The sequence below is a fragment of the Oncorhynchus mykiss genome, chromosome 21 (genome assembly GCF_057628025.1).
Source record: "Oncorhynchus mykiss isolate SJ-2025 chromosome 21, ASM5762802v1, whole genome shotgun sequence".
NCBI lineage: Eukaryota > Metazoa > Chordata > Actinopteri > Salmoniformes > Salmonidae > Oncorhynchus > Oncorhynchus mykiss.
The window spans coordinates 52,428,370-52,442,437 of record NC_143042.1 but is presented as its reverse complement, the minus strand read 5'-3'; the positions used below and the strand labels follow the sequence as shown (position 1 = coordinate 52,442,437).

At 49.2% G+C, this 14,068-nt stretch overlaps 1 protein-coding gene across 1 annotated transcript in view; it reads left to right on the top strand.

Moving 5' to 3' along the window:
* The window catches only part of adam19a (ADAM metallopeptidase domain 19a), a 220,773-nt gene that overhangs the window by 174,052 nt on the left and 32,653 nt on the right, over positions 1–14,068 (top strand). The window contains exons 8-9 of the mRNA XM_090213379.1: positions 12,531–12,596; positions 13,710–13,781. Coding sequence (XP_090069505.1) covers positions 12,531–12,596; positions 13,710–13,781 — 138 coding nt within the window. The remainder of the gene's footprint in view (positions 1–12,530; positions 12,597–13,709; positions 13,782–14,068) is intronic.

Genomic DNA, 14,068 nt, shown 5'->3' with positions numbered 1-14,068 from the left:
TTCGAATTCTTTGTGGATCTGTGTAATCTGAGGGAAATATGTCTCTCTAATATGGTCATACATTGGGCAGGAGGTTAGGAAATGCAGCTCAGTTTCCACCTCATTTTGTGGGCAGTGAGCACATAGCCTGTCTTCTCTTGAGAGCCAGGTCTGTCTACAGCGGCCTTTCTCAATAGCAAGGCTATGCTCACTGAGTCTGTACATAGTCAAAGCTTTTCTTAATTTTGGGTCAGTCACAGTGGTCAGGTATTCTGCCGCTGTGTACTCTCTGTGTAGGGCCAAATAGCATTCTAGTTTGCTCTGTTTTTTTGTTCATTCTTTCCAATGTGTCAAGTAATTATCTTTTTGTTTTCTCATGATTTGGTTGGGTCTAATTGTGCTGCTGTCTTGTGGCTCGCTCTGTCTCTCTGTCTCTCTGTCTCTCTCGCTCTGTCTCTCTGTCTGTCCCTCTCTCTCTCTCTGTCTCTCTCTCTCTCTCTCTCTCTCTCTGTCTCTCTCTGTCTCTCTCTCTCTCTGTCTCTCTCTGTCTGTCCCTCTCTCTCTCTCTCTCTCTCTCTCTCTCTCTCTCTCTCTCTCTCTGTCTCTCTCTCTCTCTCTCTCTCTGTCTCTCTCTGTCCCTCTCCCTCTCTCTCAATTCAAGTCAAGGGGTTTTATTGACATGGGAAACATACAGTGCATTCGGAAGGATTTACTTTTTCCACATTTTGTTACATTACAACCTTATTCTAAAATGGATTAAATAGTTTTTTTCCCTCGTTAATCAACACACAAAAACCCATAATGAAAAAGTGAAAACAGATACCTTATTTACATAATTATTCAGACCCTTTGCTATGATATTTGAAATTGAGCTCAGGTGCATCCTGTTTCCATTGATCATCCTTGAGATGTTTCTATAACTTGATTGGAGTCCACCTGTGTTAAATTCAATTGATTGGACATGATTTGGAAAGGCACACACCTGTCTATATAAGGTCCCACAGTTGACAGTACATGTTAGAGTAAAAACCAAGGCATGAGGTCGAAGGAATTGTCCTTAGAGCTCCGAGACAGGATTGTGTCGAGGCACAGATCTGGGGAAGGGTACCAAAACATTTCTGCAGCATTGAAGGTCCCCAAGAACACAATGGAGTCCATAATTCTTAAATGGAAGAAGTTTGGAAATACCAAGACTCTTCCTAGTGCTGGCCACCCAGCCAAACTGAGCAACCGAGGGAGGTGACCAAGAACCCAGTGGTCAGTCTAGAGTTCCTCTGTTGAGATGGGAGAACCTTCCAGATGGATAACCATCTCTGCAGCACTCCACCAATCAGGCCTTTCTGGTAGAGTGGCCAGACGGAAGCCACTCCTCAGTAAAAGACACATGACAGCCTGCTTGGAGTTTGCCAAAAGGCACCTAAAGGACTCTTAGACCATGAGAAACAAGATTTCTCTGGTTTGATGAAACCAAGATTGAACTCCCTGGCTTGAATGCCAAGAGTCCCGTTTGGAGGAAACCTGGCACCATCCCTACGGTGAAGCATGGTGGTGGCAACATCATGATGTGGGGATGTTTTTCAGCTGCAGGGACTGGGAGACTAGTCAGGATCGAAGGGAAAGATGAACCGAGAAAAGTACAGGTATATCCTTGATGAAAACCTTCTCAGGACCTCAGACTGGGGCGAAGGTTCACCTTCCAGCAAGACAACGATGTCACGCTCGTAGAAAAGGTCGAACCAAGGCGCAGCGTGATATGATTTGATTTGAGTTCCACATCTTTTATTACTGTGAAACTAAAACAAAACAATAAACAAACGTGAAAGCCGCACAAAACACAAACACAAACAATATCCCAGGTGGGAACAATGGAGAACTTAAGTATGATCCCCAATTAGAGACAACGAACATCAGCTGCCTCTAATTGGGAACCATACCAAGAGCACCAGCATAGAGAAGACTAGAACACCCCCTAGTCACGCCCTGACCTACAACACCATAGAGAACCCAGGGCTCTCTATGGTCAGGGCGTGAGAAACGACCCCTAAGCACACAGCCAAGACAACGCAGGAGTGGCTTCGGGACAAGTCTCTGAATGTCCTTGAGTGGCCCAGCCCGGACTTGAACCTGATCGAACATCTCTGGAGAGATCTGAAAATAGCTGTGCAGCGACGAACCTCATCCAACCTGAAGGAGCTTGAGAAGTTCTGCAGAATCTCCCCAAATACAGGTGTGCCAAGGTTGTAGCGTCTTACCCAAGAAGACTTGAGGCTGTAATCGCTGCCAAAGCTGCTTCAACAAAGTACTGAGTAAAAGGTCTGAATACTTATGTAAATTAAATATTTCTGTTTTTGCTTTGTCATTATGGGGCATTGTGATGTCATTATGGGGCATTGTGATGTCATTATGGGGTATTGTGGTGTCATTATGGGGTATTGTGGTGTCATTATGGGGTATTGTGTCTAGATTGATGAGGGAAAAAAACGATGTAATCGATTTTAGAATAAGGTTGTAACATAACAAAATGTGTAAAAAGTCCAGGGCTCTGAATGCTTTCCGAAGGCGCTGTACGGTATGTTTACATTGCCAGAGAGCAAAACAGATCATAAACAGATGTGAAATGAACAATAAAAAATAAACAGTAAACACGTACAGTTCAAAAAGAATCAAGACAAATATCATGTTAAGTATATTTACATATATATTATATATATATATATATATATATATATATATATATATATATATATATATATATATACAGTGTTGTAACGATGTAGAAATAGTTCAAGTACACAAGGGAAAATAAATAAGCATAAATATGGGTTGTATTTACAATTGTGTTTGTTCTTCACTGGTTGCCCTTTTCTCGTGGCAACAGGTCACAAATCTTGCTGCTGTGATGGCACACTGTGGTATTTCACCCAGTAGATATGGGAGTTTATCAAAATTGGATTTGTTTCTGAATTCTTTGTAGGTCTGTGTAATCTGAGGGAAATATGTGTCTCTAATATGGTCATACATTTGTAGTGACGTCTCTAGCACTGAGATACAGTGCCTTAGACCGCTGCGCCACTCAGGAGCCCAGGGTGTGCAGGGTGAATACGTGGTCTGTCGTACGGTAATTTGGTAAAAAGTAAATTTGACATTTGCACAGTACATTGTTTTGACTGAGGAAATGTACGAGTCTGCTGTTAATGATAATGCAGAGGATTTTCCCAATCTTCTGCATAATTTCCCCAAGTTGGTTGTCTTTCTCTCTCTCTCTCTTCTCTCTCCTCTCCATTTCTCCTCCTCTTCTCTCTCCTCTCTCTCCTCTCTCTCCTCTCTCTCTTCTCTCTCTTCTCTCTCCTCTATCTCCTCTCTCTCCTCTCTCTCTTCTCTCTCCTCTCTCTCCTCTCTCTCCTCTCTCTCTTCTCTCTCTCCCTCTCTCCCTCCCCCTCTCTCTCCCTCCCCCTCTCTCCCTCCCCCTCTCTCTCCCTCCCCCTCTCTCCCTCCCCCTCTCTCTCCCTCCCCCTCTCTCCCTCCCCCTCTCTTTCTCTCTCCCTCCTCCTCTCTCTCCCTCCCCCCCTCTCTCCCTCCCCCTCTTTCTCCCTCCCCCTCTCTCCCTCCCCTCCCCCTCTTTCTCCCTCCCCCTCTCTCCCTCCCTCTCTCTCCCTCCCCCTCTCTCCCTCCCCCTCTCTCTCTCCCTCTCTCTCTCTCCCCCTCTCTCCCTCCCCCTCTCTCCCTCCCTCTCCCTCCCTCTCTCTCCCTCCCCCTCTCTCCCTCCCCCTCTCTCTACATCCCCCTCTCTCCCTCCCCCTCTCTCTACATCCCCCTCTCTTCCTCCCCCTCTCTCCCTCCCCCTCTCTCTCCCTCCCCTCTCTCCCTCCCCCTCTCTAGGCGCTACTCGCAATTTCTTGAACAGCCACCCATTCATTATGCTGAGATGCCAGCCATAGCAGACCCTAGACACAGTCAGACCACTGTCTTGCAAATAAACAGTGGAAACTCTCTATCTCCCTCTCACCCCTCTCTAACTATCTCTCTCTCTCTGTCTCCCTCTGTCTCTCTCTCTGTCTCTCTCGCTGTCTCTCTCTCTGTCTGTCTCTCTGTCTGTCTCTCACTGTCTCTCTCTCTGTCTGTCTCTCTGTCTGTCTCTCACTGTCTCTCTCTCTGTCTGTCTCTCTGTCTGTCTCTCACTGTCTCTCTCTGTCTCTCTCTCTCTTTTTCTTTGTCTCTCACTGTCTCTCTCTCTCTGTCTGTCTGTCTGTCTGTCTGTCTGTCTGTCTCGCTCTGTCTCTCTCTCTCTCTGTCTATCTGTCTCTCTCTCTCTCTCTCTCGCTCTGTCTCTCTGTCTCTCTCTCTTTCTTTCTGTCTTTCTCTGTCTCTTTCTCTCTCTCTGTCTCTCTCTTCTCTCTCCCCCTTACCCCTCTCTGTCTCTGTCTCTCTCTCTCTCTCTTTCTCTTTCTCCCCCTCACCCCCCCCAAATAAAAGGTCTATAACACCATGGGCCAAAAAGATGACAGAAAATGAACCACTTTATAAAATAACCATCACTGCTATTGACAAAGGATGGCTGCTGGTCTCTGATCCCATGTCTCCTGCCGTTGTGACCTTGAGCAACGGCACTTATTCCCAGACCAAGATAACTACTGCACTGATTGGCTACGGTATAAAACACATCCGCCAACCCTCCGTCTGGTGAGCTGCTGGGTGAGCAGATTTTTGATCCTGTCCTGCTCAAACACACCAGAGTCAGCTCCTGTTTTTCCTCTCTAGGCCCTGTTTTCTAGGTTTTCCCGGTTTTGACCATTCTGCCTGCTCTTTGACCCTGACCCTGCCTGCCGTTCCATACCTTTCTGATTCTGCTCTGGGTTACTGACCTATGCCTGCCCTTTGACCCTGACCGCCGTTCTACACCTTTCTGATTCTGCTCTGGGTTACTGACCTCTGCCTGCCCTCTGAGATGTCGTTTGCTGCCTGCCCCCTGTTTTTGTGATAAACTTTTGTTACATCGAACTGTCTGCATGTCACGCCCTGACCATAGTTTACTTTGTATTTTCTATGTTTTGATTGGTCAGGGTGTGATCTGAGTGGGCATTCTATGTTTCATGTCTTGTTTGTCTATTTCTATGTTCAGCCTGATATGGTTCTCAGTCAGAGGCAGGTGTTCGTCATTGTCTCTGATTGGGAACCATATTTAGGTAGCCTGGGGTTCACTGTGTGTTTGTGGGTGATTGTTCCTGTCTATGTGTTTTTCACCAGATAGGCTGTTTTAGGTTTTTGTTACGTTCATCACGTTCTTTATTTTGTAGTGTTTGCATTGATTCGTGTTTTACGTTTGTTCATTAAAACATGGATCGCAATCTACACGCTGCATTTTGGTCCGACTCTCCTTCTCATGAAGACGAAACTCATTACAGAATCACCCACCACCAACGGACCAAGCAGCGTGTCAACAGGCAGCAGCAGCAGCGTAAAGAGGAATGGACATGGGAGGACGTTTTGGATGGCAAGGGCTGTTACACTTGGGAGGAGATACTGGCTGGAAGAGATCGCCTCCCATGGGAACAGGTGGAGGCACTTAGGAGAGCAGAGGCAGCCGGAGAGAGGAGCCGGCGATATGAGGGAACACGGCTGGCAAGGAAGCCCGAGAGGCAGCCCCAAAAATTTATTGGGGGGGGGCTAACAGGGAGTATGGCTACGCCAGGTAGGAGACCTGGGCAGACTCCCTGTGCTTACCGGGGGGCTAGAGAGACCGGACAGGCACCGTGTTATGCAGTGGTGCGCACGGTGTCTCCAGTGCGGGTGCATAGCCCGGTGCGGTATATTCCAGCTCCGCGTGTCGGCCGGGCTAGATTGAGCGTCGAGCCTAATGCCATGAAGCCGGCTCTACGCAGCTGGTCCCCAGTGCGTCTCCTTGGGCCGGTTTACATGGCACCAGCCTTGCGCTCGGTTTCTCCGGTTCGCCTGCATAGTCCAGTGCGGGCTATTCCACCTCGCCGCACTGGCAGGGCGACCGTGAGCATTCAACCAGGTAAGGTTGGGCAGGCTCGGTGCTCAAGAGCTCCAGTGCGCCTGCACGGTCCGGTTTTTCCAGTACCACCTCCACACCCCAGCCCTCCGGTAGCAGCTCCCCGCACCAGGCTTCCTGTGCGTGTCCTCGGCCCAGTACCACCAGTGCCAGCACCACGCATCAGGCCTACAGTGCGCCTCGCCTGTCCAGCGCTGCCAGAGCCTCCCTTCTCTTCAGCGCTGTCGGAGTCTCCCGCCTGTTTAGCGCTGTTAGAGCCTTCCTTCTCTACAGCGCTGCCGGAGTCTCCCGCCTGTTCAGAACTGCCAGTTAGCATAGAGCTGCCAGTTAGCATAGAGCTGCCAGTTAGCATAGAGCTGCCAGTTAGCATAGAGCTGCCAGTTAGCTTAGAGCTGCCAGTCTGCAAGGAGCTGCCAGTCTGCAAGGAGCTGCCAGTCTGCAAGGAGCTGCCAGTCTGCATAGAGCTGCCAGTCTGCATGGAGCTGCCAGTCTGCAAGGAGCCGCCAGAGCTGCCTGTCTGCAGGATGCCGCCAAAGCTGCCAGTCTGCAAGGAGCCGCCAGAGCTGCCAGTCTGCAAGGAGCCGCCAGAGCTGCCAGTTAGCATGGAGCAGCCAGGGCCGCCAGTCAGCATGGAGCAGCCAGGGCCGCCAGTCAGCATGGAGCAGCCAGGGCCGCCAGTCAGCATGGAGCAGCCAGGGCCGCCAGTCAGCATGGAGCAGCCAGTCAGCATGGAGCAGCCAGTCAGCATGGAGCAGCCAGAGCAGCCAGTCAGCATGGAGCAGCCAGAGCTGCCAGTCAGCATGGAGCAGTCAGTCAGCATGGAGCAGCCAGAGCTGCCAGTCAGCATGGAGCAGCCAGTCATCATGGAGCAGCCAGAGCAGTCTGCCAGCATGGAGCAGCCAGAGCTGTCAGTCAGCATGGAGCAGCCAGAGCTTCCAGATCTGCCAGTCGTCCAGACTCTTCCAGATCTGCCAGTCGTCCAGACTCTTCCAGATCTGCCAGTCGTCCAGACTCTTCCAGATCTGCCAGTCGTCCAGACTCTTCCAGATCTGCCAGTCGTCCAGACTCTTCCAGATCTGCCAGTCGACCAGACTCTTCCAGATCTGCCAGTCGACCAGACTCTTCCAGATCTGCCAGTCGACCAGATTCTCCCAGATCCGCCAGTCGACCAGATTCTCCCAGATCCGCCAGTCGACCAGATTCTCCCAGATCTGCTAGTCGACCAGGATCTGCTGAAACCGCCAGCCAGCCAGGTTCTGGTAGTTTCTACTACCTGCCTGGGCTTCTTCTCAGTGCTGAGCTTCTTCTCAGTGCTGAGCTTCCTCTCAGTGCTGAGCTACCCATCTGTCCCGAGTTACCTCTGTCCCGAGCTGTCCCTCTGTCCCATGTTATCATTGTGGTGGGTAACCTATTTAGGGACGTTTAGGAGGGGGATTAAAACTGTCATGGAGTGGGGTTCACGTCCAGCGCCAGAGCCGCCACCGCGGACAGATGCCCACCCAGACCCTCCCCTATAGGTTCAGGTTTTGCGGCCGGAGTCCGCACCTTGGGGGGGGGGTACTGTCACGCCCTGACCATAGTTTACTTTGTATTTTCTATGTTTTGATTGGTCAGGGTGTGATCTGAGTGGGCATTCTATGTTTCATGTCTTGTTTGTCTATTTCTATGTTCAGCCTGATATGGTTCTCAGTCAGAGGCAGGTGTTCGTCATTGTCTCTGATTGGGAACCATATTTAGGTAGCCTGGGGTTCACTGTGTGTTTGTGGGTGATTGTTCCTGTCTATGTGTTTTTCACCAGATAGGCTGTTTTAGGTTTTTGTTACGTTCATCACGTTCTTTATTTTGTAGTGTTTGCATTGATTCGTGTTTTACGTTTGTTCATTAAAACATGGATCGCAATCTACACGCTGCATTTTGGTCCGACTCTCCTTCTCATGAAGACGAAACTCATTACAGAATCACCCACCACCAACGGACCAAGCAGCGTGTCAACAGGCAGCAGCAGCAGCGTAAAGAGGAATGGACATGGGAGGACGTTTTGGATGGCAAGGGCTGTTACACTTGGGAGGAGATACTGGCTGGAAGAGATCGCCTCCCATGGGAACAGGTGGAGGCACTTAGGAGAGCAGAGGCAGCCGGAGAGAGGAGCCGGCGATATGAGGGAACACGGCTGGCAAGGAAGCCCGAGAGGCAGCCCCAAAAATTTATTGGGGGGGGGCTAACAGGGAGTATGGCTACGCCAGGTAGGAGACCTGGGCAGACTCCCTGTGCTTACCGGGGGGCTAGAGAGACCGGACAGGCACCGTGTTATGCAGTGGTGCGCACGGTGTCTCCAGTGCGGGTGCATAGCCCGGTGCGGTATATTCCAGCTCCGCGTGTCGGCCGGGCTAGATTGAGCGTCGAGCCTAATGCCATGAAGCCGGCTCTACGCAGCTGGTCCCCAGTGCGTCTCCTTGGGCCGGTTTACATGGCACCAGCCTTGCGCTCGGTTTCTCCGGTTCGCCTGCATAGTCCAGTGCGGGCTATTCCACCTCGCCGCACTGGCAGGGCGACCGTGAGCATTCAACCAGGTAAGGTTGGGCAGGCTCGGTGCTCAAGAGCTCCAGTGCGCCTGCACGGTCCGGTTTTTCCAGTACCACCTCCACACCCCAGCCCTCCGGTAGCAGCTCCCCGCACCAGGCTTCCTGTGCGTGTCCTCGGCCCAGTACCACCAGTGCCAGCACCACGCATCAGGCCTACAGTGCGCCTCGCCTGTCCAGCGCTGCCAGAGCCTCCCTTCTCTTCAGCGCTGTCGGAGTCTCCCGCCTGTTTAGCGCTGTTAGAGCCTTCCTTCTCTACAGCGCTGCCGGAGTCTCCCGCCTGTTCAGAACTGCCAGTTAGCATAGAGCTGCCAGTTAGCATAGAGCTGCCAGTTAGCATAGAGCTGCCAGTTAGCATAGAGCTGCCAGTTAGCTTAGAGCTGCCAGTCTGCAAGGAGCTGCCAGTCTGCAAGGAGCTGCCAGTCTGCAAGGAGCTGCCAGTCTGCATAGAGCTGCCAGTCTGCATGGAGCTGCCAGTCTGCAAGGAGCCGCCAGAGCTGCCTGTCTGCAGGATGCCGCCAAAGCTGCCAGTCTGCAAGGAGCCGCCAGAGCTGCCAGTCTGCAAGGAGCCGCCAGAGCTGCCAGTTAGCATGGAGCAGCCAGGGCCGCCAGTCAGCATGGAGCAGCCAGGGCCGCCAGTCAGCATGGAGCAGCCAGGGCCGCCAGTCAGCATGGAGCAGCCAGGGCCGCCAGTCAGCATGGAGCAGCCAGTCAGCATGGAGCAGCCAGTCAGCATGGAGCAGCCAGAGCAGCCAGTCAGCATGGAGCAGCCAGAGCTGCCAGTCAGCATGGAGCAGTCAGTCAGCATGGAGCAGCCAGAGCTGCCAGTCAGCATGGAGCAGCCAGTCATCATGGAGCAGCCAGAGCAGTCTGCCAGCATGGAGCAGCCAGAGCTGTCAGTCAGCATGGAGCAGCCAGAGCTTCCAGATCTGCCAGTCGTCCAGACTCTTCCAGATCTGCCAGTCGTCCAGACTCTTCCAGATCTGCCAGTCGTCCAGACTCTTCCAGATCTGCCAGTCGTCCAGACTCTTCCAGATCTGCCAGTCGTCCAGACTCTTCCAGATCTGCCAGTCGACCAGACTCTTCCAGATCTGCCAGTCGACCAGACTCTTCCAGATCTGCCAGTCGACCAGATTCTCCCAGATCCGCCAGTCGACCAGATTCTCCCAGATCCGCCAGTCGACCAGATTCTCCCAGATCTGCTAGTCGACCAGGATCTGCTGAAACCGCCAGCCAGCCAGGTTCTGGTAGTTTCTACTACCTGCCTGGGCTTCTTCTCAGTGCTGAGCTTCTTCTCAGTGCTGAGCTTCCTCTCAGTGCTGAGCTACCCATCTGTCCCGAGTTACCTCTGTCCCGAGCTGTCCCTCTGTCCCATGTTATCATTGTGGTGGGTAACCTATTTAGGGACGTTTAGGAGGGGGATTAAAACTGTCATGGAGTGGGGTTCACGTCCAGCGCCAGAGCCGCCACCGCGGACAGATGCCCACCCAGACCCTCCCCTATAGGTTCAGGTTTTGCGGCCGGAGTCCGCACCTTGGGGGGGGGGTACTGTCACGCCCTGACCATAGTTTACTTTGTATTTTCTATGTTTTGATTGGTCAGGGTGTGATCTGAGTGGGCATTCTATGTTTCATGTCTTGTTTGTCTATTTCTATGTTCAGCCTGATATGGTTCTCAGTCAGAGGCAGGTGTTCGTCATTGTCTCTGATTGGGAACCATATTTAGGTAGCCTGGGGTTCACTGTGTGTTTGTGGGTGATTGTTCCTGTCTATGTGTTTTTCACCAGATAGGCTGTTTTAGGTTTTTGTTACGTTCATCACGTTCTTTATTTTGTAGTGTTTGCATTGATTCGTGTTTTACGTTTGTTCATTAAAACATGGATCGCAATCTACACGCTGCATTTTGGTCCGACTCTCCTTCTCATGAAGACGAAACTCATTACACTGCATCTGGGTGTTATCATGAGGTCTGATAATCAAGCTCTCCTGGAATCTCCCAGAGGATGTTTGGCAACATTGCAATTACAACCAAATACTTTTTTTTGCCTTTATAAAATAATTCCCCCATTCAATGAACCAGGGATCAAATGGCTGAGGTGGGTGAGGTAGCAAACTAAGATGTTTATCTATGTGTAAGGTTCAAATATTCAGTGTTCAGGGGACAGCATAAGAGTTACTTGTCAATTATAAGAATATAAAGAATATTTTTTTTTACTTTCTCAGAATTACATGTCAGTATTGAATAGAGGAGAATCCTAGCCAATGTTGAGTTCTTGAGAGACGGTTTTCCAACCTGAGTATGCTGCATTGGTTTCATCAACTGCTTGTCGGCCATTTGCAGTTTTACACGAGTACCGGTGGAAAGTTATTTAGGGACATCGGAGAGGACAATGACATTAATACATGTCAATAGTTAACTAGAGAGAGGACCAGTCTAACTACACAATGTTTTGATTTGGTTAGTCTGTTGTATATCATTAGTTTACCTGCTGCATAAATCTCTCTCTGTCTCTGTCTCTCTCTCTCTCTCTGTCTCTCTCTCACTGTCTCTCTCTCTGTCAATTCAATTCAATTCAATTCAAGGGCTTTATTGGCATGGGAAACATGTGTTAACATTGCCAAAGCAAGTGAGGTAGACAACATACAAAGTGAAAATATAAAGTGAAAAACAACAAAAATTAACAGTAAACATTACACATACAGAGGTTTCAAAACAGTAAAGACATTACAAATGTCATATTATATATATATATACAGTGTTTTAACAATGTACAAATGGTTAAAGGACACAAGATAAAATAAATAAGCATAAATATGGGTTGTATTTACAATGGTGTGTGTTCTTCACTGGTTGCCCTTTTCTCGTGGCAACAGGTCACCTGTCTCTCACTGTCTCTGTCTCTCTCTGTCTCTCACTGTCTCTCTCTGTCTCTCACTGTCTCTCTCTGTCTTTCTGTCTCTCTCTCTCTTTCTCTGTCTTTCTCTCTCTTTCTTTCTGTCTTTCTCTGTCTCTTTCTCTCTCTGTCTCTCTGTCTCCCCTTACCCCTCTCTGTCTCTCTCTCTCTGTCTCCCTCTCTGTCTCTCTCTCTCTCTCTGTCTCTCTCTCACTGTCTCTCTCTCTGTCTCTGTCTCTCTCTGTCTCTCACTGTCTCTCTCTGTCTCTCTCTCTCTGTCTCCCTCTCTGTCTCTCTCTCTCTCTGTCTCTCTCTCACTGTCTCTCTCTCTGTCTCTCACTGTCTCTGTCTCTCTCTGTCTCTCACTGTCTCTCTCTGTCTCTTACTGTCTCTCACTGTCTCTCTCTGTCTTTCTGTCTCTCTCTCTCTTTCTCTGTCTTTCTCTTTCTTTCTGTCTTTCTCTGTCTCTTTCTCTCTCTGTCTCTCTGTCTCCCTCTTCTCTCTCTCTATCTCTCCCCCTTACCCCTCTCTGTCGCTCTCTCTCTCTCTCCCTCAACACTCTCTTTCCATCCCCCCATATGTCTCTAGCAGTCCAAGAAGGCCACAGCACTACCTTGGAACCCTGCTAGGCCACAATATTGGCCTTCTATCTGGCCCGGGCAAGACAGCCATGTATAAATCAATGTATTTTAATTACCACAGTGCCTCTGCCTAATAGCTGTAATCAAGTATTAGCAAAGCGGAAAATGACTGATAGAAAGATACTGAGATTGTAACGTGTCACAGACCTCGGTATGTTTTTCTTCCATTGTGTCATTTCTGTTTTACCACTGTGAAAAGCTCAGTCTGTTGCCATGGTTAAAAACAAGCCCCCCCCCCCCCCCCCCTTTTTTTACCACCACGACAATAGGGTGAAATGGTGGGTGATCATTTCTAACAGAGAGGGGACACAATTCAGTCCTGAATTGCTGTGACCATTCAATTGTGTGGCCATTATACCAAACGGACCAAATAACCCCTCACTGTGTCCCTCCTCCCTTTCTGATCTTACTCTATTTGGAAACAGGTGAGACGAAATGCCTGGGGCACTACCAAGTACATGGAGCTGTACATCGTGGCTGACAGTACACTGGTAAGCTAGCTAGCCAACAACAAGTGGAGCTATTCGTTATTGTCCCTTTGATCAGAGCGGGGCAAGTGCGTATGTGTTTGTGTGTGTGTGTGTGTGTGTGTGTGTGTGTGTGTGAATGTATGTATGAATTTATGTGCACACGGTTGAGTGTGTGTGTGTGTTTGCAGAGTCGAGTGTGTGCGTGCGTGTGTGCGTAAAGTCAAGTGTGTGTGTCACATCCGTCCAGGGACGTCAACCAACCCATTGAACCATTGAGGTATCAAATGGACACGGGGAACATTGTGAACAATAATTATCTCATCTAACATCATGGTCCTCAATCATCCTCAACTCTGACATCATGGTCCTCAATCATCCTCAACTCGTTAGTAACATAATGGTCCTCACTCATCCTTAACTCTGACATCATGGCCCTCACTCATCCTCAACTCTGACATAATGGTTCTCACTCATCCTCAACTCGTTAGTAACATAATGGTCCTCACTCATCCTTAACTCTGACATCATGGCCCTCACTCATCCTCAACTCTGACATAATGGTCCTCACACATCCTCAACTCTGCCTACTTTGTGAAATAGTGTATAATTATGTTGCTGGCTGATGGGCTGAAGCACCTTTTCCTTACTGATAGAGAGCAGCGTAGAAGAGACCAGAGGAAAGGATTTGTCATGTTAATGATGAACGTTTCTAGTTGGGTCTAATGGTGGGAGACCGAGAGCTCATTACCAGTCCTAAATAGACAATGTGCTCCAGCCGGCCAGGAAGGAATAGATATGTCTTCCATAACGGTCTATTCTACGTTACAGTTGGCTACTGTTAGGTGCAATGTGAATATGACGCCGTGGTAACAGTGCACGGCGGTGACCAATCAGAATACAGTATTTGGTCCACTCCTGTTCTTAATTGGTACCTACTACGATGATGAAGTGGGGGCAGAGATGGTGAAGTGGGACAGAGATGGTGAAGTGGGACAGGATTTCTCTTCTGGATCTCTCTTGTTCTATTGAGGACGCCCATTTAAAAAAAAAAATGTATTGTGTTTGGTTGAACATTTGTCACTATTGATTTTATATTTGCCACTGAATGCTATTCCATCTCCCTTTGTAATCTAGTATAAACGACAGAATAAGGACTACCAAAAAACCAAGCTGAGGATAATGGAGATTGCCAATTATGTTGATAAGGTAAGTCGGCGTGGTGATGTGTGTGTCTTAGATACAATCCGCAGGGGGAGTAAAGAGAGCTCAATTTATGTGTCAACAAAATGGATAGTGTATCAGGGCCGGGAGAGAGAGTCTGGTTTTATAAATCACCTACTGACATATCATTAAACTTCCACACGGTTCTCTGATATTTCTAAGATTAATTGTCTTTCTAGTCCTTTCCAATGTTGCCATTTGTTGTGTCATCAGAATGATCAAAGTGATTGAAAATGATAGATTTTGAACAATCTAAATTTGTCTATTTAGAA